The sequence below is a fragment of the Cynocephalus volans genome, chromosome 10 (assembly GCF_027409185.1).
Source record: "Cynocephalus volans isolate mCynVol1 chromosome 10, mCynVol1.pri, whole genome shotgun sequence".
Taxonomy (NCBI): Eukaryota; Metazoa; Chordata; class Mammalia; order Dermoptera; family Cynocephalidae; genus Cynocephalus; species Cynocephalus volans.
In genome coordinates, this window is record NC_084469.1 from 93,778,794 (window position 1) to 93,806,433 (window position 27,640).

Sequence of the window (27,640 nt, forward strand, 5' to 3'; positions counted from 1 at the left end):
GGCAGCCCCCAACCCTCAACCCCGCTGGGGACCCCAGGCCTTTGAAGGGCAACTCTGGAGTATGGGTTCTGCGGGGGCTTGGACCTGTGGGAACCAGGGTTGTGGCAATTCTGCTGAGTGTGAGTGGTCGCAGGGGTCCCGGAATCTGGCCCACACAGGGCAGGGGAAGCCAGAAACCAGGGGGCAGCGCAGGGCCCCAGCCTGACCCTCTTCACGTTTAACCCGCTTCCCCACTTCAGGGCTGTCTCCTGAGGTGGGCGGGCCCGAGTGCCTGCTTTTGGGGCTTCTGTGGCATTAAGATGCTGAATTTTTCTCCCACTTTGCTAAATACCGATTTCATTCATATTTGATTCCTCTTTCTGGCTTCTCTGGGAACTTGGGAAGAGCTGGACCAGCACCTCCCCCAACCACCCAGCTCTCCTTCGCCCTTCAACCCGTCCACGCCTGTCCCATCTGTCCAGGACCAGGGCCACTCCCTCTGTGACCAGCCCTCAGCTCCAGGGCTGCTCACGCACCTCCTCTGCCCGCCTCCTGCTCCTACGATGTACCCACCCCTCAGGGGAACCAAATGTCCTGCCCAGGAGGAGTGGATGTCAGGCAGCAGGATACCCAAGCTTGAAATGGGCTTGGAAAAGAGGCTCCAAAGAGACCCAATGGTCAGCTCCCCACCCCCGTGCCCCCCAGCACACTCCCTGACCCGGTCACCCCTGCCCTGCCGTGGCCATCACAGCCAAGGGTGCACATGGTGCTCCTGGTAAAGTACCCCCACCAGGTGCAGAGAGAAGCCAGCAGAGGATGAGGTGGGGCCAGTGTTTATTCATGAGGGGCGGGCGAGGAGGGGGGTCCCACGTGAGCCCTGATGCTGTTAAGAGGGGGCTGCCATCCAAGGACCGAGCTGGGGAGGGGGTTTCTGCAGTTTTGGAGCTTCGGCTGCAGGGGAGGTTCCCTAGCAGAACCCCCTGGATGGTTGTCCAGACAGCCCAGCCCATGGCAGACATTGGAAGGAGGGTTGAGGGGTCACTTGGGAGCCCTGAATGGGTCACCCTGAGGGTGGCAGGTAGGACATGAGAGGCCAAGAGGTCAGAGCCAACCTCAAGTCTCTCCCAGGTCAGAGACCAGTGGACTTCAGAAAACAACACAAAAGTGCAGCGCACAACAGGACAGCACTGGCTTCAGACAGGCAGGACGCTGGCCACCTCGCAGGATCCACGACCCCCGCACAGGCAGGGACTTGTATGCTCTGCCTCCACCCCTAGGTGACCCAGAGCCCCAGCCTTCTCAGGACAGCAGGACTCCCTCGGTTCTCGAGAAACACAAAGGAAAAAGTAAAAACCTAAGGAACGGTACTCTATATGTAGGAAACCCTAGTTTAGTCAAAAAAAGGTACGTGGCTGGTTCTATAGCTGGCGAGCTTTCATGAGGGGCTCTCTGCAGGAGACGGGGGATGTGGAGTCTGCAGACACGGGGGGAAGGGTCCTCAGGTGGAGTTCCTCTGGCGCACATTCTTGCCTTTGTCATTCTCGTGGTGCCCGCTGCTCTTCCTGGGGACACAGGGGGTGGTGTCAGCAGGCGGTGGCCCCCACAGGTCACCCCTGCCCTGGGGCCTGCCCGAAAGGCATGCACTTAAGGCCAAGGAAGTGTCGGTCCCTGCCACCAGGTTCTCCAGGCCTTGGTGCCCTGCTTAGACCCCCTCCCCCCCGCGAGCTGGGACTCACAGTGGAGCAGAGCCTGTGTCCTCGTCTGTGGATGCACAGCCAGCATGCAAGAGAAGGAGAAGCCCTCAGCGGCGCCCTGGACGAGGCCCCGCAGGCAGCGTCTGTCCTGCTGGGCCCTGCCCTCAGTTTCCCCTGGGAAGCTCAGCACAGCTGGCACCCCTGCCCTGCTCCAGGCTGGGTGTGTGCCGTCTGGGGCTGCTAGCTCTCAAGGATCAAGCACGTGCAGGCCGCGCACCAGTGCAGACCAGCCGGGCACGAGCAGGCGTGAGCAGTGTGCAGGCAGGAGCCGGGGCTGCTGCCGCAGGTACCCCCTGGGGAGCCCCCATCATATGCAGAGTCAAGGAACCCATGGTCCTTGTGCCCCAAGCAGCTGCCGGCAAGGCCAAGCCTGAGCCGTGTGGTGGCCGCTTACCGTGAAGGATGCTGGCTGCCAGCCGCGGGGCGGAGGGCGGTGAGGCCACGGCGCCAGCAGACCCCTCCTTGCCCTCCTCACCCAGGGAAGGCCCAGAACCCAGACTCTCGTGGTGAAGGGTGTCCAGGAGGGCTCAGGACACTGCCCTGGGCCCCTGGGCTGAGCCACAGCTGGCCAAGGGGACTGACCTTCATCCACACTCCCTCAGGGTCCCAGAACCCCCTGCCCAGGGCTCCCGCCAGTGGTGGGGCCAGCAGGGTGGGAGGGGCAGCTCACCGTCGAGGACCTCGTCGTCGGGCTTCCGGCGCTTCTCGTAGATGAAGATGATGGTGACCAGCACCAGCACCTCGGCCACGATGCCCAGGAAGGGCCAGAGGGCGGCCAGGCGGCTGCGCACGCGCAGCAGTATCTCAGCATGGCCGGTGCCCTCGGTGCTGGTGCCGTTGCACGCATATGTGCCAGGGTCGGAGAGCATGTCCAGGTCACTGATATGCAGCTCCGACTTCGCCTCCGAGGACCTCACAAGGAACTTGTTGTGGGTGCCATTTGCGATGACCTGATGGGGGAACACTGCTGAGCACTGGAGGCTGGAGCCCCAACCCCCTCCCCCGCCCACACAGGCCTCACCTGGCCCCCAGAGTCAGTCATCTTGTACCAGACCCAGTTGGTGACCGGGGGGACTGACTCTGACTTGCAGACCAGAATGACCGACTCCTGCTCGTTGACGTTCTCCGACTTCTTCACAGCCTTGATTATGGGGGGCCCTGAAGGGAAACACCAGGAGAGAGCTAAAACCCCACAGCCTGGAGGTGCCCCACCCTGCCGTGCACAGCGAAGGCTACCCTTGGCCCCAGCCGCCGCCCACGACTCACCGTTCACGAACAAGTCAGCCCTGAGTTCCAGATGGGGGAGGAAGATGCACGCGTACTCGCCCGAGCGCTCGTCCACATCCACCCTGCGGGCAGTGGGAGTGAGTGGCGTGCCCACCCGCAGCACAGCCTGTGTCCACCAGGAGCCCTGGCTGGCCCTGCAGGCTCAGCGTGGCCCCAATTAAGACAAGGCTTTGACCATGACCATGTCTAAGGCCTGAGTGGGCAGGCGTCAGGGCTTTGTTTTGTCAGAAACACAAAGTCACTGAGGCCTCCACATGTGCACGGGCCCTAATGAGCAGAGACGTGGGCACTCCAGATTGCAACAGGCCAACGTGGCTTCTGCACACCTCCATAGTCACAGGAGAGGCCCACATGGTCCCCACACACTGAGGATCCCCTCATAGTTCTGCGCACACCCAGCCTGTTTCTCACTTGTGCCTGACTCAAGCCTACTGACCACAGTACTGTTCTCAGAGACTCCCAGGTAGCCCACCTGGCCAGCCGGTCACTCACTCGTACTTGGTGTTCAGGTCAGGCAGCGCGTCCTCCTTCAGCATCTTGCCCCATTTCATCCAGCGGTGGCCAGTGACGTCAGTGGTGCTGCTGTTCAAGGTGCAGGTGAGGATAATCTTGGAGTCCAGGTCAGCAATAGACGTCAAGACCACGCCCCCTAGGAAGCCACAGGGGACAGAGTCAGCAGGGACAAGCCCCAGCAGCCTGCTCTGCCCAGCAGTCTCCCATCATGCCCCCGGCAGGACTTGTCAGCAGTGTTTAAAACACGCGGGCGTCCTGACACCCAGAGGTCCAGGCCACATGCAGAGCGTCTGACTGGCTTCTCCTGGAAGAGAGAAGCCACATCATGGTTGGAAAAGTCCCTCCTGCTTGGAGGCTTCTACCGGAGGCCGCGTACGTGGCTCAGGCCTGGGTGTGGAGATGGTGCCCCGCCCTAAAATCCTGGAACAAGGACCAAGGCACCAACCTGCTGGATTTGCCCCAGAGCAAAGCAGAACCTTTCTAGAAAAATAAATACCTGTTGTATCGTCCCCACCCCCCACTCCAGGGTCTCTCTGGTGGGGACAGGCAGCCTCCTGCTGCGCCCTGCCCCTGTTCTAGAAGGCACCTGCTTCCTGGAAGACCCCAAGGTGCTCCACACGGCATGCTTGTGACCAACTGGCCATTCCTGCCACTCTGCACGGCCCAGGGCTGGGGGCACTTCCAGCAGTGCTGGGGACAGCCGCCCACCAGGCTCTTCCACCAATTTCCAAGTAGACCAAACCTTTTGGTTAGTTTACAGAAAGTTCCCTTTAGGAAACCAAATTTGAAAATCCCTTAGAACCGATAGTTAAGAAGCACAAAGAAGGTTCTAGCACTGCAAGCCTGGGCCGAGCTCATGAGGGCTCTTCAGGCTTGGAGTATGGATGCCCAATGTGACTCTGTGGGCAGCAGACCCCAGACCCCCTGGATGACAGGTGCACACAGGGAGGCAGGCAGGTGCCGGGGAACAGGAGCAGAGACGACGGATGGAAGGATGGAGGGAGGACCGAGGGCGGGGGCGGAGGAGACACCCACTGTGCAGCCCAAATCAGAGCCCTCACGGTCAAGGTGGATGGAGGGAGGGGATGGGAACTGAGCAGGGGAGTGTCTGGGTTCTACCGAGCAGGGCCGGAGGTGAGTGGCACAAGAAGGAAACTGAGGAAGGTGGTGAGGTAGGAGCCTGGCCACTCACGTTCGAGGACCACCACGCTCGCCTGGGCGCGGACCCACTTGACCCTGGGTGGGCGGGTCAGGTGGTTGCGGTCTGGGTCGTTGCTGGCCCGGCACTCATAGGTGCCTGCATCCTCCACAGTGAGCTCCTCCACGGAGAGGGTGCTGGCCGCGTGCTGGTGGTAGGTGGCGTGCACGTGGATGCGGTCCAGCCGGGCGCCGTCCCAGAGCTGGGCGCAGGTGTCATTGGGCCCGTTCCCTTCGAACCACCACTGGATCTCGGGGACAGGGCTGCCCACGGCCTCGCAGTGCAGCACCACACTGCCCCCCGCCCGCCCCTGCTGGGACAGTGGCGACTTCACAAAGCTGGCTACGGGGGAGAGGTGTTAGTGCAGGAGAAGCAGCCTGTGAGAGCCACAGGCCCAGCCTTCTCCACGGCAGCCCCACGCTGCGCCCCCAGCAGGCCGCACTCCCAGGACTTGGGCCTAAGCAGACAGCCCAGGGCTGCGCACAAGGAGCTTCGGCTCCCCCCATGCTGTGGTGTCGTCTGGCAAAAAAGCGGAACTCCAGCTCAGCCAAGCAGCGCACAGCCCACCCAAGGGTGTTCCCACGTAGAACCCCTGCCCCTCACTGGGGCCACGACGATTTTTGAGAGCAGAACCATGAAACCACGTATGATTGCAAGATAAAACATGAAACCAGGTGGCATAACCAGAGGCTGGGAACCACCCAGGGCTGCCCATCAGAAACTCCCCAGGACGCGTCCTCTCGTCTGGACCTCAGGTTCGCAGGCAGTGTCCTGACCCCCGCCCAACACCCCATACAGTGGAAAGAGACATGCCCACTGTTCAGGGCTCCCGCTGTCCACACCAGAGACCTGGGTTGGTCACTAAGAAAATTAAGCCTCAAAACCCCAGGGCAGGAGACAGCATGGCTCTGTCTGCAGAATGAACTGTGGGCAGATATGCCATCTTCCCAGGTGGTCTCTGGAAGCTGGGGGAGGGGGACAGGATGTCCCAGCCTGGGAACAGGCAGGGGCCTCACCACCCCTCACCGCCGGCCCCAGGACAGAAAGTCTAAGGATGCCAAACAAGCAGAAACCCTCAGAGAGGGAATGTGGGCACCTCCTCCCCTGTGGGACTTTGTGGCCCCCTTCCCCAAACCCCCGAGCGCAGACTCCCAGGCCCTCCACCACAGCACACAGACATATCAGAACACGTGTCTGATGTGTCTGCAGACACATGCACGCAGTATGGACACACACACACATACACTCACAGCCCCCAGGCCCAGAGACGGGACGGTGATGGTGACATCTGCCCACCTGAGGGGGCCCCAAAGGCTTGAGGCCTTGGGCCGCAACACCTAGCAAGTTTTTGGCAGTGCCAGTTTTACAAAGGGGTGGCCTCCTTGTAATCACTTCATGAGAGTCCAGATTTCCCAGATTGCAAAACCGGTGGCTCCGTGCTCAACTGCAGCAGTGAGTCAGGCCCACAAGCCCCTTCCTGCCTCTGCGGCTCCTCCCCTGGGCCAGCTTGTCCTCAAGCCTCAGGACCCATGTTGTGTCAATATCCTTCCCCCCAGGAGTGCTAGAAGAGAAGCTGCCTTCAGGTGAGAGCAGGGGCCATGGAGAGGAGGACCAGGGAGGCCTGTCCCCAACCTGACCCCACCCAGGATGTGGCCTCCATGAGTCCGAGGGCCTGAGAGCCATGCAGCAGCCTCTCAGGGTCCAGCCCATTCCTAGCAGTCCCAGGCACAGTGCTGCTGCTGCATTCTCAGCAGGTCCATGTCACTCCCACGGGGACAAACAAGGTCCTGGATACAACAGTGGTCTGGGGTCCTCTGCTACAGTGGATGTTAATATCTACAGCATTAAACTTCCAGTGGGGTGGAGCCATTAGGAAAAGAAGGTCTCCAAAGGATCCTCAGGGGGGATGGAAGAAATCACCGCCCTCTGCAACCCCAGCTACGTCCACCCCAGAGCACTGAGGACCTGGGGAAGCATCTGCCCCTCCGCAGACTTAAAAAAGTTAAAACTTGACAAGTCTGGCCACGTGATCTGTGGCCCACGTTCTCAAGTAAAGTCACCTTCATCTAAAAACAGCCACCCCTCCTCCCGGCCCACTCAGCAGGCAGGCGGGGCACAGGGCCAGCCAGGGCCGCCTGGTAAACATGCCTGGAGGATAAGGCCGGCTCCCCTCCCCCCCGCCCACTGCAGCTCTGAGATAGAGAGCATTTCTGGGACGCTAGCCGTCATGGGCACCGCACCCAATGTGCCCTCCCCCATCCCACCAGCTGGGCAGCTCCCATCGCCCTGGGCTGAGGCTCAGAATTCAGTCACCAGCCCTCAGGACCTCAGCTAGCAAACCTGGGGGGGGTGGGACTTGCCCCCACAGCACATTTCTTGAGAGCTGGCTTGGCCAGGAGGAGCAAACATGGTCACTAGTCCCCTCAGAGAAAACAACAGTGTCCACCCATGCCGAACAAACACACGGGACCCAGACTTTCAGATCTTTGCAAGAGTCCTTCAAAAAGTGGAGCTGTTAAAAGCAAAAAAGGAAAACAAAACTCGAACACACGCCCAGACAGACTCAGACACCCCAACCAAACGCACACCTTGCTGCACGGTGGGACGAGTGCGTGGATGGCCCCTGACGCATGGCACAGACCCCAGTGGCTTCCTGGGCTTGAGCTCTGGTGGTCAAACCCGGGGAAGATCCAAAGTTCATTTACCCAAGTGCTAAGCTTTGTGCTCAGCAGAAGCCCTTCTCCATCCCTGGTGCAAAGGGAACAGAACTGCCAACTGTGTGTGACAGCTGGCAGGGGAAGACAAACATCCTTTACCCATTAGACTGTCCAAACGAACTCGGTGTGGGAAGCCGGTGCTGAGCCTGCAACCCAGACGAGCCCAGCTCTTCCTGCAGCGGCTTACATCCCGCACTCACCTCACTGGGGGCTCTGTGTCTTCCAGAGAGTGGTCTCACGGCCGGGTCAACGCCCTGGCCGGGAGGCATTTGATAAAGGGCCATTCTGATTCTAAGGAAGAGGAGATGTACCTGGTGAGGCTCCTCCAAGAGGCAGCTCCTCCCTGGTCCTGCGGTTCCCTGCTCAGGACAGCTGACCCGGCTTAGGCCACTCCTACCTCTCCAAGAGACCCCAGACCTCTGCTTCTACACGTGGCTCCCTATGTGTCTGTCCCTAGGAATCTTTAACCCAGAACCAAACTGGGGTCTCAATAAAGGAAAAAAATTTCTTTCAAGCAGAAGAGAGGCTGTCCTGCTTTTCTCCTGGGAAAATATACCCCAATCCATTTTCCCACAAGCAGTCTCTATACCACATGTGCCCTCCCTCAAAACATGGTCCAGTCCTGTGCACAGCACTGAGACCCGGAGGCCATGGGAGTCTGCTAAAAACAGCTCTCAACATTCCCTGCTCTGAACTGGGTGCCCAAGGCAACCTCACTGTGACCTTGGAACACCTCAACTCCCCTCCTGGGCCTCAGTTTCCCCACTTGTAAAAGGATGAAGGTGGACTAGATGCTATCCTATCCTGTGCCCCCAAATGAGACAAAATCAGAGAGCAACATGCCTCAAACTCTGGGATCTCCCGCCTGCCCGCGCAGCCAGGGCCCTTCACTGGAGCCTAACACAGGCTTCACGTTGTGGAGGGAACACAGGGGGCACGTGCATACTGGGGCAAGACGCTAGAGCTAAATCCTGCAAAGACTGATAATCCGGTCCAGGCCCCAGCCAGGCCTGACCCTTTCGGGGGCTGTTTACACACACTTGGTCCCAGTGCCCAGTGGAGGACAATGGCCCACTCTACAAGCAGGACCAACCATGCATGGCGTTGGGGGAGAGTCTCTCGCTCTGACACCCCGCAGGCAGAGCGTGCCACCCCTCGTTATCCCTCTCTCGGGTCTCCTCCCCAGGCTCTGCAGGACCCAGTCCACAGGAAGGTGGGTTGAGCAGGTGCTAGACAGGCCTCTGACCCCTGGCTCCAGTCCAAAAGGAAAGTCCAAGGACCCAGGCATGGGGCCTCCCTCCCGCCGGCCGCGAACACGGGCAGGTGGGCCGCCTCCATATGCCCTCACCCAGGGGTCAGGTTAGTTCCTCGACCTACACCTCAGCCAGGGACCCCCACCCCACCAGCAAACCCAGGGCTTCAGACTTACAGACACCAGGACAGAAGCACCTCTCGGACACCTGGGGGACAGCTCTGCTTGGGAACCCACAGAGCCCTCCGACACCTCGGGGACTTCACTCCCAAGCACTGCCGCCAACCCCAGAACTCCAGGCTTTCCTCCCACCTCCAGCGCTGCCCCTGCCCAGAAGGATCCCCCCCCCCAGGGTTGGGGGCTGCTCACCCCCAGGACCCTCCAGGTCGGGCGGGGGCTTCCATCCCAGGGCCTTCGGGTCAAGACCCAACGAACCGGTGGCCTCACCCGGCTAGTCCCCCTACCCCGGCCCCACAACCCCCAGCTCCCCGACCTCCGGCTCCCCGGTCCCGCCGACCCGCAGTCCCTCCGAGCTCCAGCTCCCCGGTCCTCCCGACCCCCGGCTCCCCGGTACCCCCGGCTTCCCGATCCTCCCGACCCCCGGCACCCGTCTCCCGTCTCCCCGGTTCCCCCTGACCCCCGGCCCCTCCTCACCGGCCGCGGAGTCTCCGCACACGCCGGGCAGCGCAAGCGCCAGCAGCACGAGCAGCGCGGCCACCATGTCGCCGTCCCCACGCCACCACCAACCACGGCCGTCGCCGCCGCCACCGATATAAGAACAGGCGGGGGCGCGGCCGGGAGCGCGCACGCAGGGCGGCGTCGCGGGGCGGGGCGCGCTGGGGGCACGCCGGACGTCCCGCCTGCGCACGCGCGCGCACGTACGCACGTACCCGCGCGCCGGCTCGGGCAGGCTCGCGCTACGGAGGCCGGCGAGGGAGGCACGTGACCCCGGCGTGCTGCGCTCCCAGCCTGGAGAGGTGTGTCCCGGCGTTGCTAGGATACGGGGCGGGGCCTGCCAGGATGGGCGGAGCCTGGTGCATTTCTTTCCTGGTTCTTTCAAAGTTACAAAGTAACAAAGAACTCTACGCTGAGAAGTTCTTACAGTGTCCTCGTTCGTGTGGTGGTGAGAAAGAAAAGTTAAAAATGATAAAAAAGTGGTTGAAATGGTAAACTTTATATTACGTAAATGTTATCACAAGTAAGAGAAAAAAATTATGAAGTCAGGAGAGAGGGAGCTAATAAAAATACCTGGAGGGCAGTTAAAATTGAATCTCAGGGAACGAGTAAGTTTCACAGGCTGAGCATCCTGTGCAATATTTACATAGTTATACAAAAAAAGTTAACACCGAGGTCAAGATTTTGGATCCCTGTACTGGCCAGCCGCCAAAAAATATTTAAAAAATAAAGAATAATAAAATAAAATTGAGTGTGGTGGTGGTTGTGCAACTCTGTGAAGAGGCTAAAACCCACTGAACTGTACACTTTGAACGGGTGAGTTCTGTGGTACGGGAATTACATCTCAATGAGAGGTCAGCGTGCTGTGCATGAGTGGGGTTGGGCACCTGCTTTAGCTGAGATTCTGGTGGCTTCTTGGCGGGAACCAGAGGGAGGCAGCGGGTGGCCCTGGGATGGGCGGCTGTGCGTGCACAGAGCGTCCACCGCTGTCACGGGTGAACAGCCTGTCAAGGCAGGGGAAGCCTCGTGCAGGGAGGAGGCTGGGCACAGGGGCCAAGTCTTGCTGATAAGGGGTATATGGGGCTGAGAGCTTTGCTCCTAGGAGACCCCCTGGAACAACAGCCTCACATGAGGCATCAGGAGCCTTGGAGCTTCTGAGCCTCCCAGAGCTTAAAAGCCCCAACCCTGGAGGGCCTTCAGGCTTGAAAAGCTCGCGCAGAGGGGGGTTGGAGCTACGTGCGGGACGAGCGAACAGGGGACACAAGACCCAGGAGCAGCCAGTGGCCTTCCAGCTCCTTCAGGGTAAAAACAACCCCAGGGCTGGGCAGGATTCCTGCCTGCTGCCCTGTCACTCTCCTGGCACATCCCAGGCTGGGCTGAGGACAGGCCTCGTGGGAAATCTCAGGGCTGCCAGGAAGCCTGGGCCTTTGTTACAGAATTAAGCCTGGCTGTCTTGAAAACCCAGTTTTCTGTCCCCAGCCCCCACATCCCCCCCAACCGCCTCCTCCAGGCCCAGGCAGGCAGAGCCCCAGATCCCTGCCCTACACAGTCCTGACCCCGCAGCAGGAGGGTCCAAGGAAACTTCTGCTTCCAAGGAAAGGCCTTCCGGGACCACCCTGTGCAGGGAAGTTTGAATTACAGATTCTAAAACAATAGGTTATTTTTGGTATACGTGTATCCCACACCGTATTTGAGACACATTTATACTAAGCCCTCACCTGCTGTCCACCCGCCAGTGTGGGACAAGGTGGGTGTCCTTAATTAGTTGTGGGTGAGTCTTCCCCAACCCCCCAACACACACTCTGAGTCCTGCAGCCCCCCTGGGAGGGAGCTGGGTTTCGGATCTGCAGGGAAAGCAGCTCTTCTCTGGCCTCTGTCTCCATCCGGCTTTGGTTGGTGCAGGAGACAGGTCAGCCTGGGTTAGAACTGGCATTTAAGGGAAAGAAAGGTTTCCTGGACGGGAGCCCAGCACCCTTCCTTCTCTGATCTAGCAGCTCTCAGAGGAGAAGCCAGACTCCTCCCAGCTGTCCCTGGGCCGGCTCCCAAGAACCCCATGAGGCGCTACCTTGGCTCCAGCCCTGCAGGCAGCGTTTCCAGCCTACGAGCCTTTGCTCGGGCTGGGCCTGCTGCTGGCACGTCACTTGGACCACCTCCTGGCAGAGGCCTTTCTGTCTTGGGGGCTCCAGCTCAGGACGTCAACTGCTGTTACATCACGGGGTGTCTACTTTCTACTTTTCCTTATAAAACCTTTCCAACTCACAGACAAGTGATGCTGGGCCCACGTCTGGCTGCCTGCCGCAAACAACAGCAAACAACCCGAAGGTCAGATGTTGGTAAAAATGGAATCAGCTGTTATTCAGGAATCCTGGTGACCTGAGGAGAGGTGTTGGGCTAACCGATCTCCGTGGTAACCCTGAAGGAGTGGCCACACTAAAGCCGTCTGGAAGACGCAGGTCTACTGAGGGGGTTTTAAAGAGGGGTCACGTGAATGGAATGTAGGAAATGGAGAGCAGGAGGGAGGGGCACCTAAGCCGCAGGGGCTCCATGCAAGGAGCCAGGTGCAAGGTCCCGCCAAGGTGCTGCCTGGTTTCTGCTCCCGTCCTTGGTGTCATCTCAGGGTCCTGCTGGAGGGTGGAATCAGCACAGCTTTATCAATGTCTTCCTTGGTTTCTCAGGGTCTGGTTAGTATGTGTCTCATGACAAGTCTGCAGCTCCAGCCTGGCTGGAAAACAACTTTACATTTATGTAAATAATATCATCTTGCCCCGTAACCAAAGTTCAAAATATCAAATGACCATGGGAAAAGAGGGGACTCAGAGAAATGCATGCCAAGAAAAAAACTGTCCTTTTAAAATCTTTTAGAGCCCATGTGGTTTTAGGTCCCAACGTGGCTTCAGTCCCACTCACTCCAACACATGGAAAGAGATCGTGACGACGGTCGGTCACTTACCCCGTCTGTCTTATGATTATGGGACTGTGTTTTCATTCTCTGGTCCATGCCCAATTGCTAAGATGATACTTAATTCTTTATGTGCATTTTTCTGAGAGGTGTGGGCTTTGAACTCCAACTGCTTCCAGGTGGTTGAGACTATTTTCAGTGATGGGTGGGGAGGAGTTTGGATTTTATTCTGAGGGCGCTGGGGAGCCCTGGGAGGTGTCAGAACAAGGCAGAGTCATTGCCTGATGTACGTTGTGTCCAGATGCCTCAGCTGACAGGAGCCTGCGAGGGTCTAGAGTCCAGGCTGGGAGAAGGCCTGGTGGGAGAGACCACGGTGGATGCAGCAATGAGTGGGTGGATTAAACGGTGGCTCCCCCAAAATATATGTCCCCAGAACCTGGGAATGGGACCCTATTTGGAAAAAGGGTCTTTGTAGGTGTGATCAAGTTAGGGTCTTCAGAGGAGATCATCTTGGATTGCTCAGGTGGCCCTAAATCCTATGACAAGTGTCCATAGAAGAGACAGAAAAGGAGACACACAGAGGAGAAGCCATGTGAAGACAGAGGCAGAGACTTGTGGGCCGTGGCCATAATCTGGGAGCTGGAAGAGGCAGGAAGGATCCTCCCCTGGAGCCTCTGGAAGGATCGTGGACCTGCCACACCTCGACTGAGAACTTCTGGGCTCCACAACAGAGAGAGGATAAATTCCTGTTGTTTTAAGCCAGTGTGTGGTCCTGTGTTACGGCCGCCCAGGAACACCCATACTGATGGGCAGGGACGGGATTAGTGCTGGAGCCGATGGGACTACTGAGGGACAGGGCGGGGACAGGGAACCATCTCCATGGCCGGCGGGGAGGCGGCGGCACTGGGCTTTTGGATGGGCGCGCCCCAGAGGGTGGAGCTGGCACCTTTCCCGTGTTCCCAGGAGCCACCCTGTGAGGTTTCTATGGAAGCAGCTGGCCACCCACCTCCCCACAGGTCCCCTGATCTCTCCCCCAGAATAACCATGATTGTTCCTGCAAATGGGCTCTGACACCCCCAGAATCCTGTTCATGGACCTTTGTCTGTGGACTCATGGGTCCTTGGTCATGTGCCGTGTGTGTGATCCTACTGTGCCCACAGACTGGGTCCAACAAGTGACAGTAAACTGCCACAGCAATGTGAATGCAAGGAAGGAAGATGCCGCAGGCTCCCTGCTGCATCCCGTCGGCCGCCCGGGTTCTGTGGCTGTGTCCACGGGTGGTTTAGGACATTCCCCTTAGCTGCGCCAGCAGTTGTCTGCAGCATCGTGAACATGTGGGGGCTGCTGCCAGACGGGGGGACCGCCACCTCTGACACACTGAGCACACCGGTGTCCTGGCATTACAAGTCTACGCCGTCCGCTCTGTTCATGTCTTGCCGTGGAATAGTAGGGGGGGTCTGGTGTTTGGCCGTTTCTGTTGCTTCTAACAAAGGACTCGGAACTGGGTGGTTCATAAGAAAACAAAGTGTACCGCTGACAGTGTGGAGGCTGGGAAGTCCACAGTCCAGGGGACACATCTGGGGAGGGTTTTGGTGATGAGGGTCTTGCGACAGTGATGCGGGGGGTCTCACATGGCAAAATGGGGGAGCAGAGAGAGACCAACCTCCTCATTCACTCTCCTTTTAAGGCCCTCAGAACCATGACCCTGACCACCGCTTTTAACCCATTCACTACGGCAGGTCCCGCAATCCAATCACCTCCTCGAGGCTGCACCGTCCAACTTCCATCATAGGATCCCACCCTCTTAACAGTCACAGTGGGGGCCGAGTTTCTAGTACATAAAACTTGGGGGTCACAATTCAATCCAGCTTCAGGGAGTTTAGCAGGGACATAATTCAATCCACTGGTTCTTTTTTTTTTTTTTCAATGATTTATTTTGAAAAGTCCTCAGTCTACAGAGAAGTTGTGAGGATAACGCAGGGAACACCCGGAGTCTCCAACCGGGAGCCTTGTGCTGTTCGCTTGTTCTCTCTGCCTCTGTCTGTCTGTCTCTGTCTGTCTCTGTCTCTGTTTCTCTCTCTGTCTCCTCTGTCTCTATCTCTTTCTCTGTCTGTCTCTGTCTCTGTCTGTCTCTGTCTCTCTGTCTCTGTCTCTCTGTCTCTTTCTTTTTCTGTCTCTGTCTGTCTCTGTCTCTGTCTCTCTGTCTCTGTCTGTCTCTGTCTCTCTCTGTTTCTCTCTCTCTCTGTCTCTGTCTCTCTGTCTCTTTCTTTTTCTGTCTCTGTCTCTCTCTGTCTCTGTCTCTCTGTCTCTGTCTGTCTCTGTCTCTGTCTCTCTCTGTTTCTCTCTCTCTCTGTCTCTGTCTCTCTCCCTCTGTCTCTGTCTGTCTCCCTCTGTGTCTCTCTCTGTCTCTCTGGTTTTTCTTCCAGAACTATTTGGGGTGGACTGCAGATGTCATAGTCCCTCAGCCTTGAGCATTGAAGGGCGCAGCTCCTGAGACATTGGACAGAAAGGATCAGATCTGCGCAGGGGAGCTTCGCTGCACACGTCTCCCGGGGCACCACAACCTTGGTGTCCATGGGAACTTTCCTCCCAGACTCTGGCACCAGCCCAGGCTTCGCACCGTGTCCAGCTGCCCTATGGCTTCCATGTCCTTTACTCTGGACAATCCAGGCTGGGATGCTGCTAGTAACCAGTCTCTCTGTGCAGCTCATCCAGGTGTCTCTCCTATTTCCTCAGCGTCACATGGGCACCTGGGCCCAAATCCCCCACCTCCCAGGGACATGACTCTGACCCCCTGAGCCTTGGCTGGAGATAAGGACAGTGGCTTCCCCAAGCTGGGTGTTTGTGAGGACAAGCTGAGGGGCGATAGGACTGACAAGTGTCCCAGGTGCACGGTGTCCCCCAAATACTCACGTCCACCTGAAACCTCAGAATGGACCTTATTTGGAAAAAGGGCTTTTGCAGATGGAATTAGTAACATGAGGTTGTTAGGGTGAGCCCTAATCCAATGACTGGTGACCTTATAAGAAGAGGGAAATTTGGACACAGACACAGGGAAGAAGCCACATGGAGAAAGAGGCAGAAACTGGATGTAGCCAGAAGCCAAGGGACACATGGAGCCCCCAGAAGCTGGAGGAGGCAGAAAGGACCCTCCCTTGGAGCCTCTGGAAGGAGCGTGGCCCTGCGACACCTGGATCTCAGACCAGCTCCAGAACTGAGAGATGTATTTCTCTGTTGTTTGGAGTCCCCCAGGCTGTGGTCATTTCATAGAGTAGTCCCAGGACACTCCCCTAGTGTCACTGTTACCTCCTAGTGACATACATCCAGTTGAAAACAAGGCTGGCCATTTAGCTCACTTGGTTGGAGCGTGGTGCTCGTAACACCAAGGTCCAGGGTTTGGATCCCCAGACTGGCCAGCTGTCAAAAACAAAAGAAAACAAAAAGAAACCATCGAAGACCACAGTGCAGCGAGCTGGCTGTGCCCCAGAAGATTAGAAACCACCAGGCGGGGCGGAGGAGGGGTGTCTGAGCTCCAGGGGGGGCCACCAGGGGCGCAGGCATGTCCAGCACCTTCCTGTCCTCGCCTGCCTGGGCCAACGGGAGAGCAGTAGCCTCACATTCCGTCTGAGCCCCAGGGCCTCTGGTCATCTGGGGGTTGGCTGGGGACACTCATGGGCCAGGAAGGAGCATCTGGGAAGGCCCATCTGGGGCCCAGAGATAAGCTCCTGGCCTCCAAACACAGGCCTGCCCTCCACTGATCTTGGTCCAGTTGGAGCCACCCCAGGACCCTGATGGAGAGGAAAACATGACCTCTGACCTCTGGGGGAGTCCAGAGAGGAAGCTCAGCCACCCCTGGGCATTACTGGCCTCCCTGCCCCCAAATCAGGGTCTTGCTTAAGGATGTCAAAGAACAGTGAGAATCCCAGCTCCTGTGCAAACAAGCGCCAGGCTGTGTTGCCTGCGGGGTGTGTCCCCAGAGCCTCTGTGGGAGTTTCAGTGCAGGAAAGACACAAGGAAGGCCAGGAGCATTCACAGCAGCCCGAGGTGGAAATAGCCCCCAAGTCCACGGGAGGGCAAAGGGACAGACAAAATGTGGCCTGTCCCACGGCGGGGTGTGGTTCAGCTGCACTGGGTCTCAGGACAAACCACCCCAAAAATAGGACTGTGGGAGACCAGAACAGGCCACCTCAGGATATACTTGTCTGGCATATTTCCAGCGGGTTATTTTGAGAAACTACAGGCACAGGCATAGCTCCAAAAAGCAATTTACCTCCATAAAGGGAATCTGTATTGGTAGGAGTGTCTGCACCAGGAAGAAACTTCTGTCACCTGAGAGACTTTTACCTGCACAACGAGGCGACCTTTATTCACTGTATACTTTCTCTCCTCAGCCTCCTGCCAGATGTCCTCGCCCCCCCAAAGAGTCCCAAGCCCTGTGCTTTTCTGTAGCTCTGATTGTAAAAGCTGCGATCCTCTTCAGGACTTTCATGTTTTTGTCAGACTCCTGTGTGCACGTTCAAAATTAAATGTGGTTCTTCTCCTGTTCATCTGTCTCATGTCAATGTAACTCATAGCCGAGCCAAGGAATCTAGAGGGTAGAAGGAAGCAATTTTTCCTCCCCCACAGCCATGGAAAGGAACGAGGCTCTGACACATGCCATGATGTGGACGGGCCTTGAACACGTCATGCACACTCAGTGACAGATGTCAGACCCAAAAGGCCGTACAGTGTGTGACTCCATTGACATGAAATGTCCAGAACAGACCAATCCACAGAGACTGAAAGTGGGTTCGTGGTTGCTGGGGGAGTGGAGGGGAAGTGACTGCTGATGGGGACGGGGCTTCCTTTCAGGGTGATGGGATGTCCTGGAATTAGAGGTGATGGTTGCACAACACTGAATGCATTAAACAACACAGAATTGTTCACTTTAAATGGGTGGATTGTGTGTTACGTGAATGTCACCACAGTTTTTAAAAGATTAAAAAATAAAGTACAGGGGAAATGAGAATTTGGGTCAGATTCCAGTGCAGGCTGGTTGCAGCGAAGGCTTTGTGGGGGGACGGAGGGGGGCGACCTCATTCCTGGGACGTGCGGAACGTCGCGCAGGGTTGAGGAGTCTGCACCTTACTTGGAAACGCTCCGGCCTCGGATCTTCATGTATATACGTGAGCGTCCAGGCAAACGTGGCAAAGTGTCAACCACTGTTGATGCCAGAGGCAGGGCCATTGTTCTCTATACCACCTGTCACTTTTTCTGTATGCTTAAAAATGCACACAGTAGGGCCGGCCCGGTTGGCTCACTTGGGAGAGCGTGGTGCTGACAACACCAAGTCAAGGGTTAAGATCCCCTTACCGGTCATCTTTTAAAAGAAAAAATAATGCACACAGTGACAAGTTGGGTGCCTGTGCCTGTTGGGGGCCAGTGGGAGTGAATCTTGGACGTGCCTGTGAGCTCTGAGAGCCCAGCACATGCTTTGTAAGAGCCTCAAACCCACAGAAACAAGCAGAAACATCAGGGTCCCCCCTCTGAAATGTGGACATTGGGCTGGGTCGTCCTCTGTGGTGGGATGTCATGGGCACTGCAGGTGCAGAGCAGCGTCCCTGCCTCCACCCACTCTGTGCCAGGAGCACCCCCTAGTCATGACAACCACAGATGTCCCCAGACACTGCCCAGGGTCGCTGCGGGGCAGAGTCACCCGAGGTGAGACCCCCTGGGTTAGGGGATTCCACAGACCCCCAAGAGACTGTGCATCCCATAATCATCTGCCCTACTGAGGTCCAGGAGGCTGCACACATTTAAATCCACACACTGAGTGGGGCAGGAGAGAGGAGGTGAGGCCCAGAAGCTGGGGTCACCTGGTTTGTATTGTTTGCTCCATCGGGGGGGAATCCTGGTGTTTCCTGTGAGTGGGGCCCAAACGCGATCCTTTTTCCAATACAGGGTTTCTCAGCCTTGGTGCTGGTGCTGTTTACAGGGGTGTGTGCAGTTTGTGAGAAGTTATCAGGCTGTTTACACTTGACCTGGGCATGTTCTATCTGGAGCTTATGCCTCAATAAAAAGTTAAAGTTTAAAAATTCACTTGCCTCTCCCCCAAACCCATCACCCACTCCAATCATGAGAAAAACAAATTCTAGCCGAGGGTCATCTTGCCCAGTCCTCAAGACCGCCCGGGCATCAGGAACAGGGAACATTTGAGAAACTGTCTCAGCCCAGAGGAGCCTGAGCGGATGGGTCAGCCAGATGTCCTGTCGGTCCTGGATGGGCTCTGGGGCAGGAAAGGACACTATGGGGAAACTGAGGAAACCCGAATAAACCACTGATGTTAATCAATAACAATGTATTGATACTGGTTCATCAGCTGTGACAAATGCACCACTTGACATAAGATGTGAACAGTGACAGGCTGTGTCTCTATCTCCCTGTCACTCTGTTTCTGTCTGTCTCTGTCTCTCTCTGTGTCTGTCTGTCTGTCTCTGTCTGTCACTCTCTGTCTCTGTCTCTGTCCTTGTCTCTCTGTCATAACTAAAGAAAAGTTTTCCTAACACTTTGTGGAAGTCCAGTAACTTAGTAAGTGCTAATAAATAAGAAGAGTTTCTAGGCTGGCCCGTGGCTCACTCGGGAGAGTGTGGTGCTGATAACACCAAGGCCACGGGTTCGGATCCCTATATAGGGATGGCTGGTTCGCTCACTGGGAGAGCGTGGTGCTGACAACACCAAGTCAAGGGTTAAGATCCCCTTACCGGTCATCTTAAAAAAAAAAAAAAAAGAAGAAGAGCTTCTGCATGACCAAAACAAAACAAGCACTTGCCTTTTGGTCTGCAAGTGCCACTCTGGGCATTTGGCCTTGCGGACAGACGTGGGAGAAGGGAGACGCAGTGACAGACAGTGCCGGCGCCTGGTGGGGGCTGTGGGTCAGTGTCCCCTGCAGGCTGCTCTTGCGCATGGAAGGCAGGGCCCCGACTGCACCTGTGGACGGTCCCGCATGTGGGGACATTTGGACATGGGTCTGGGCTGTCTCCGCAGAAAAGAGCCTCGGAGGAAAAACTGGGAAGATGGGGTGGGGGGAACCTTCTTCCTCCTGGGCGACCTTTTGTCCCTTTGAACTTATTTCTTGTGTGCAGCAAAAAATCCATTTTAGACAAGACCACGGGGGGTGCCTGGGAACTCGGGCAACCGTTGCGCTGCAGATCTCGGTAGGAGTTAGGGCTACATCTTGTCCGTGTTTGTCAGAACGCAGCAAGTCATGCCCTGAGATTTGTGCATTTCTCTTGCATCTGAAAGATCGAGAAAGAGAGAGACACTGAATGAGCCCTGCGTTCCAGGCAACGTTTGCCAGGGAGAAGTGTTTGGTGGGATCGTCCTGAGCCTGCAACTTGCTCAGCATCAGCAACCAAGACGGTCGGGCGGGCAGCAGACAGGGTTTCAGGCCTGATGATGCCAACGCGGCACGCTGTCGTGGCAGAGCCTGGAGACTGATGCACCACGGGGCACTCTGCAGTTCTCAACTTCCCTGCATGTCTCACAGCTTTTGTGATAAAATTAAAAGATTCTGCCAGAAAACAGGCTGGCGGTTTCTCCCATGGGTAAACGTAGAGTTACCCTAGAACCCAGCAGTCCCACTCCCGAGCGTCTTCTCGAGAGCAAGGAAAACACGCGTCCACACGAGAACCTGAGCATGGACGTCCACAGCAGCACGTTCACAGGACACATGTGCAAGCAGCCCAGTGTCCACCCACGGACGAATGGACACACGCAGCGTGGCCTGTCCACACACTGGAATATCACTCAGCCATGGAAAGGAACGAGGCTCTGACACACAGTCCCACGTGGATGGACCTTGAACATGTCACACTCAGTGACAGACGCCAGACACAAAAGGCCACACAGTGTGTGACTCCATTTACATGAAACATCCAGAACAGGCCAACCCACAGAGACAGAAAGTGGAGTCGTGGTTGCCAGGGGCTGAGGGAGGGGAGAGGGTGTGACTGCTGATGGGGACGGGTTTCTTTTGGGGTGATGGAATGTTCTGGAACTAGATAGAGGTGTGGTTGCACAACTCTGACTATACTAAAACCTACTGAATTGCACACTTTCTGTGGGTTAATCATACAGTAGTGAATTATATCTCAATAAAGGTGTTAGTAAAGAAGAAGGTTCTGGGACATTTTGTTCAGTGTCTCCCCCAGCCTGGCTAAACAAGTCCTGTGCCCCAGTGCCCAGCACCCCCAGCACGCCAGCTGCAGGCGCCTCGGGCTCCCCTGACGCTGGAGCCCTTCCCAGGAGAAGCCTCAGGACAAGCCACCTCTGTTGTATAAGCAGGGAAACTGAGGCTCCCCCAAGGCCACAACTCAGCACGGGCAGAGCTGGGGCCAGAATCCAGGCAGGCTCAGCCAGTTTCTTTATCACAATTTATTGCCCCCACCCCAAGACAGTCCCAGTCCCCTCCCTGCCCCTCCCCAGTCCCTCCTGCTAGTCCTGTTGCCCCCGAGCATCAGGCTGGAGGCTGGGACGGTCAGCGGCCAATGATCTTCTGGATCCAGGACACGTAGGGGGCCACAGCTGTGGCCACGGGAGGCCTGAAGACATCAGTGCAGGTCTTGGAGCTGAAGGACAGGATCCCAGCCAGTCGGCCTTTGCCACACACAAGGGGCCCACCTGAGTCACCCTGCCAGAAGGACAGAGCATGGGTCAGCCTCTGTGCCCACTGGAGGGTGACCAGGGTACCTGAGCTGGGGCCTGGTTATCCCAGGGCTTGGTAAGACACTCGGGGCGGTTCACAAGCCCCACACACATTCCCTCCTTCCTCCTTCCTTCTTGTCCTTTGAATGCTATCAGCTCCTTCTTCCCACCCCAGGGCATTTGCACATGCGGTACTCTGTGCCCAGCTCATCTTTGGTGCTGGGGTCCACACCACAGTGCTGCCACCCCCGGACTGTGTGACCTTGGGCAAGTTGCTTAACCTCTCTGTGCCTCTGTTTCTGCATCTGAGAAATGGGGCTGCTGCCACCCTCCAGGACTCCCCAGAGGATGGGAGTGACAGAGGATTGCCTGGGTCACCGTCCTGGCCACAGGCTGCTGTGGGTGCAGATAGTGGAGCCCATGGCCCTCCTGCCAGGCCAGGCTGTCCCCACCCCCCACCCCCACACCCGTCACCTTGCAGGGGGCTTGGTTGTTGGAGTCGGCAGCCAGGCAGACCATGTGGCGGGTAATGCTGCCGTGCCAGAAACGACTGTTATTGCACATCCTGGCATCCAGCACGCGGACGTCCAGCTCTTGCAGGGCCTGGGCCGGCTGCCCACCCTGGTGGGTCAGCCCCCAGCCAGCCACGCTGCACCGGGCTCCCGCCACCACGGCCTGGTGCCTTTTAGGCAGGGCCAAGGGCTGGATGGTCCTGCTGGGCCTCACCTTCCCATCCAGCTGCAGGTGACAGACAGGAGGGGGCAGGTGAGTGAGGGGTGACTGGGGGAGGGGCAAGCTCTCAATTCCCCTCCCCTGTCCCCCCAGCACCTTAAGCAGCGCAAGGTCATTCTCCAGGTCTGGGGCTGGCTTGTAGTTGGGGTGCGGGATGGCCCTCCTGATGCGGAAGGCGAGGTGGCGGTCGTGGAGGTGGTGCAGGCCCAGCACCAGCCTCAGCAGTTCTGTCCTAAGTAGCAGGAATCGGGGTGTGGACGGCCGGCCCTGCCTGGGGGGCCCTGCTGCATGCAGCCCCGGCCCCTGTGCATTACTCACAGCAGGGCCGAGGACTCGCTGCCCTCAGGCCAGCCCGCGCACGCAGCAGGGCCTCTCACCAGGCCTTTCCGTGCATCTTCTCAATCAGCACCCTCCAGGAAGCCTTCCCTACTCCGATTCCCGCCCAGCCCTGGCCCCAGGGTGGGAGCTGTGTGTCCACAAATGCCAACCTTCACCCTGGGGCTTCTGGAAGGCCAGCTCCAGGACCTCCCCTCATGGGGGGCTCCAGCCTCAACCACATTGATTTGTTCAGAGATTGGCACATGCCTGTCCTCATCATAACTTTGCCCAAACTATAGAGAAACAAACTCTCTTTCCACAGGACTTAAGGAGTCTGTCCTTGCCACCATGTGAAAGAGCCTTCCTGATAATGTGGCCGAAAGGGAATACAGGAGAGCCGAGCACCTCACTTGAGCAGCTGGATCAAGCTGCACCTGAAGCCATCCCCTCCCAGACTTTTGAGTTACCTGACCCAACAAATCCCCTTTTGTTGCTTCAACCAGTTTGATCTCAGGTCCTTATTATTGGCCAGTATAGAGGCACATGGCTCTGCCACCTTGTAGGCTGGCTTTCTCCTCAATGTCACAGGTGGCAGTGTGACAGTGGCCCCACTTGGTCCAGGTGGAAGGAGACAGCCATCCTGTACTTCTTGTAGCAGATGAAACTTCCCCAGGAGTCCCTGCAGCCTAATGTCACATAAGCACACCTCAGCTGTCCCTGGGTAGGGAAAGGCCCCCCACAAATGGCTTAAATCTCTCAGGACCCCCACCCCGGTGAGAATGGGCACTGCAGAGGAAACAGAGGGGCTGGGCAGGACTACTCACGGCTCGGCCAGGCAGTGGGCAGCTGTCAGCACCCACTGGCGGTGCACGAGGACACCCCCGCACACGTGTGAGCCAGCTTGCTGCAGCGAGGCCATGTATGGGCGTGAGTGGGGGACAGCCTCATGACCCCCAATGATCTGAGCCTCCAACGTGTTCCCTACTGGGAGGTGACAGAAAGAGCCAGGTTAGGTGCCCCCACTCCTGCCATGACCCTCCTCCCCCAGCCTTTTGTGAGGTCTTGGACCCACACAGATTTTTTTTTTTTTAAAGATGACCGGTAAGGGGATCTTAACCCTTGACTTGGTGTTGTCAGCACCAGGCTCACACAGTGAGCAAACCGGCCATCCCTATATGGGATCCAAGCCCGTGGCCTTGGTGTTGTCAGCACCGCACTCTCCTGAGTGAGCCACGGGCCGGCCCGCCACACGGATTTTTATTTGATAAAATCCCCAGTGCTCCCTGGAACTTTCAGGCTGACACTTGGGGTTGCCCTCTATCCCTCCCTGTCCCTTATCCCCATCCCCCGCCCCCAGGTCCCCCTGGGCACCACAGGCCAGAGCCTACTCAGCAGCCAGAGGAGTCCTTTGAAATGTAACCAGTGGAGAAACTGGACCCTCACGCCAGTGATGTCATGTACCATGGCGCAGGCGCTGTGTTAAACATAGTTACTGTGTGACCCAGCAATCCCGATCCTAGGTATCACCCAAGAGAAACCAAAACATCCATCCACACAGAAACGTGTGCAGGAACGTTCACAGCAGCACGATTCATAATAATCACCAAGAGGTGAAAACGACCCCACTGAGGGATGAATGGACAGAAACAGCGTGGTCCATCCGCACACTGGAACATCACTCAGCCATGAAAAGGAACGGGGCTCTGACACACGCTGCCACGTGGATGAAGCTTGAACACATCACGCTCAGTGACAAGCGCCAGACACAAAGGGCCATGCAGTGTGTGATTCCATTTATATGAAATGTCCAGAACAGGCCAATCCACAGAGACAGAAAGTGGACTCGTGGTTGCCAGGGGGTGGGGAATAACTGCTGATGGGGACGGGGTTTCTTTTTGAGGCGATAGCAATGTCCTAGAATTAGATAGGGGATGGTTTCCCACCTGTGTGAATGTACTGAAATTCACAGAATTGTACACCATTTTTCTCCTGGTGGCTGGCTGGTATGGGGATCTGACCCCGGACCTTGGTGTTGTCAGCACCAAGCTCTAACCACTGAGTTAACCGGCCAGCCCCAAGTGTACACTTTCAGTGTGTGAATTTTATAGTACATGAATTATTTCTCAACACAGCTGTCATAAAACTTAATTTTAGGCCAATCATGAATTTTAAAAGATTGATAAAAAAATTTAATGTAAATCAGCTCAATATCTTCCTATGATTTCCCATCATGCTTTGAAAACCCAAATTCTCAGTAACCCACGAACCCACAAGACCCACATGGCCTTGTGGCCTTTGGCTCTCTCCCCCTGATTCCATGCCAGCCACACAGGCCCCCTGCTGCTCCTTCAGCTGCCACTCTTGTCCCCATGTCAGGGCCTTGCACATGCCGTCCCAGCTGCCTGGAGCACGTTTCCCCCAGACATCCCCATGTCTGGCTTCCTCACTTGGTATCTACTTAGGAGTCTTCTCCCAGAGGCCCCTCACCCCTCCTATAGCTCCCTGCCCTCACTCTGCCCATCTCTCTTGCCGGCACTCACGCCTCCCACACACAGCAGCACACACAGACTTACTCAGCACAAGTCTATGCACAACGTGAGGGCAGGGCCCATGCCTGCCTTGAACAGGGTGTGCTTGGCAAATACTGATGGATGGAAGGAAGGATGATGGATGGATGTTGGATGGATGTTGGATAGATGGATGGATGATGGATGTTGGATGGATGATGGATGGATGGATGGATGCTGGATGGATGGATGTTGGATGGATGTTGGATAGATGGATGGTGGACGGATGGATGTTGGATGGATGGATGTGGATGGATGGAAGAATGATGGATGGAAGGAAGTAAGATACACAAATGGATGGTTGGATCCCTATTTCTGCCCATGTTCTTGGGTCCCCAATTCATCAAAGAGCCATTCTTACCCAGCCCAGCCAGAATCCTGGGATGCCCACTACCCACCTCCCTCCATCTCACGCTCCCAGGCACCCCATCCTGGCCAAGCCTATGGCTTTGGGAGGAAGCCCACTGGGGTCAAATCCCAGCTCGGCCCCTCCCAGCTGGGCAGTCCTGGGTGGGCTGCGTCATTTGCTGAGCCTCAGTTTCCTGATCTGCAACATGGAGTGTGTTATGATGGCCCCTGCCTCCCGTGTCCTGCTGGGAGGAGAAAGGAGCAGGCTGGTGAGCAGCTGGCATCTTTCCCCAGTCCCCACTCGGGTGAAGCTGGAGCACAAGACACGCTCAGATCTCAAGGTGACAATGGAGGGAAAACTCATGGTCTCACTATGGAGACACCTGCTGAGCGTCACCAAGTGGTGGACAGTGCCAGAAAGGGGACAGACAACCCTTGGCTTCTGCACAGCAAGGACACAGCACCCCTCTGTGGTTCCTGCTGGCAACGCATGGCCTGAGCCCCGCCAGGAGGGAGAGTGTGCACGTGAATCCCAGAGTCCCAAAGCTCAGGGGAAGCTGGAAAAACTGTCAGAGCAGTGAGGAGACTGGAGACAACGTGACCACTAACTGCACCCTGTGCCCTGGCATTTCTTTTCCTATAAAGGACAATATTGAGACAATTGGCAAAATTTGAATAAGATCTGCTGATGAGCTCATAGCATTGTATTTAATGAACTGAAGGTGAGAAGCACACTGTGGTCATGTAAGAGAAAGTGCTCGTGTGCAGAGACACAGGGGAGCGTTTATGCACGAAGGGCACTGCATCTGCAGCTCACTCTCAAGTGGTTCAGAAAAAATAAATTATAGAAAAACACACCCACCCAGTGCAAATGCAACTGTGGCAAAATGTTTACAACGGAGGAATCTGGAGACGAGAATGTGGGTTCTGTTTGGTTCCTGTGACTTTTCTGTAAGACCAGAATTAAGTCAAAATGAAAAAATATTTTAAATATCTCTCCTAAAGTCACCTGACCTCTACCCAAGCCCCCTGATAAGGCCTTGTCCTCGCCCCTGGTCCTGACTTAAACATTTTTATAGCAGCTTTCCTGAGGTTAACTCATGTCCATTAATTGACCCACCTGAAATCTCTGGTGTCTTCAGAGACTTCACAAACATAAACACTCCCTCATTCCAAGCGTTTTTATCATCCACCAAAAAAAGCTCATTCCCCTGAGCAGTCACCCCCCACACTTGAAAGAAATGCTGGTATTTTTGGACTTGGTAATCCATGCAGATGGCACAAAATTTAAAAAGTACCCAGTTGCATTGGCGGAAAGTCAAGCTCCCCCGTCCCCCACCCCATCCCCTTCCCCGTTCTCTGGAGCCCCCTTCCAGAAACATTCCCAGCAAATACCAGCAAATTCTTACACACTCTGTCAGGAGAGAAATCCTCACACACTTGTGGGCTTCCTTGACCCGCTGTTTTGCTCTTGGCCTTTTCACTAACGATTTATTTTGGAGGAGGTCTTAAATCACAAGCCCTCGCTCCAGCCCCTCCCATCCACGGGACCCCCTGGGTGCCAAAGCTTTGGGCCTCAGTTTCCCCACCTGAGCTCCTGGCTCTGGGCTCCTGCTTGCCTGCCGACAGCGCCCCTAGGGCCAGCACCAGAAGCGGGAACAGGTGGACCCCCATCCTGCTGTGGGGACGCAGCCGTCCTCCTGGGCCCGTTCCCTCTGAGCGGCCCCCCACACCCACCCTTCCTGTGCGGGGAGGTGACATTCACAGCTCCGCCCCCCACAGCTGCACACGCCAGACACCCTCCCACCCCCAACTGGTTTTATTTCACGCATAAGCATTTTAGAAAGTGTTTCTAAAAGATATGGACTCTCTCATGATCTTTTAATATACGGCGTTCGAATCCCCATCTCGGAAGTGTTTTTTTGTGTGGTTTTAGTGTGATTTTTTTCTTTAACCCCTTTTTTCTTACTGTGATAAAATGCTTATAAAATCTTCTATCCTAATAAATTTTAAGTGCACAGCTCGGTGGCATTAAGCACATTCACATGGCTGTGCAGCCATCAGCACCATCATCTCCAGAACTTTCTCACCTTCCCAAACTGAAACTCTGTCCCCATGAAACACTCACTCCCCAGGCCCCTCCCCAGCCCCCAGCACCCCCCACTCTGCTTTCTGTCTCTGTGGATCTGACGGCTCTAGGGACCTCCTGTGAGTGGATCACACAGTGTTTGTCCCTGTGTGACTGGCTTATGTCACCGGGCACAGTGTCCCTAAGGCCCATCCATGTAGCATGTGCAGGACTTCCTTCCTTTTCGTGGCTGGGTAATATTCCAGTGTGCGGAGGGACCACGTCGTGTTTATCCATGCATCTGTTCGTGGACATGGGCTGTTTCTGGTTTTTAGTTATCACGAGTAGAGATGGTATGAACAGTGTGCTGGGAGCACTTGGGGGGTGTGGTGGATTCAGGGGTCTCAGCTGGGCTCAGCTGTGTGGAGTGCTGTGATTGATTAGTGATGTCTGCAGGGTGGGGGCAGCAGGCTGCGGGGAGCCCCGTTCCTGGGGCCCCACCCACTCCACTCCACCTTAGCCAGGAGGGTGCCAGTGTGGGAGAGCTCCAGGGGGAGGGGAGTTCGCTTGACAAGGAGCAGAAACATGGTGTCGCAGAGGGGCCAGGGGCGTCCTAGCTCCCTCTTGCTGCTGTGACAAATGGTCACACAG

The 27,640-nt window shown here is 56.5% G+C and overlaps 2 protein-coding genes across 3 annotated transcripts; both read right to left on the reverse strand.

The window, feature by feature from the left end:
- Positions 1 to 796: 796 nt before the first annotated feature.
- Positions 797 to 9,482, reverse strand: BSG (basigin (Ok blood group)). 2 transcript variants are annotated; one of them, XM_063110850.1, is made up of 7 exons: positions 9,355 to 9,482; positions 3,519 to 3,669; positions 3,000 to 3,082; positions 2,755 to 2,891; positions 2,404 to 2,683; positions 1,716 to 1,740; positions 797 to 1,541 (listed from the first exon to the last, which is right to left on the reverse strand). In XM_063110850.1, exons 1-7 carry the CDS (start codon positions 9,419 to 9,421, stop codon positions 1,478 to 1,480), a joined length of 807 nt encoding a protein of 268 aa, XP_062966920.1. In that variant the 5' UTR covers positions 9,422 to 9,482; the 3' UTR covers positions 797 to 1,477. The 2 variants fall into 2 exon arrangements, with proteins under 2 accessions (XP_062966920.1, XP_062966919.1); XM_063110849.1 differs by having other exon boundaries at positions 3,513 to 3,669; positions 9,355 to 9,480.
- An 11,307-nt stretch (positions 9,483 to 20,789) lies between these two features.
- On the reverse strand, positions 20,790 to 26,555 carry GZMM (granzyme M). Its single transcript, XM_063113072.1, has 5 exons — positions 26,511 to 26,555; positions 22,831 to 22,990; positions 21,785 to 21,920; positions 21,431 to 21,694; positions 20,790 to 20,942 (listed from the first exon to the last, which is right to left on the reverse strand). Exons 2-5 carry the CDS (start codon positions 22,923 to 22,925, stop codon positions 20,790 to 20,792), a joined length of 648 nt encoding a protein of 215 aa, XP_062969142.1. The 5' UTR covers positions 22,926 to 22,990; positions 26,511 to 26,555.
- Between the last annotated feature and the right edge of the window lie 1,085 nt (positions 26,556 to 27,640).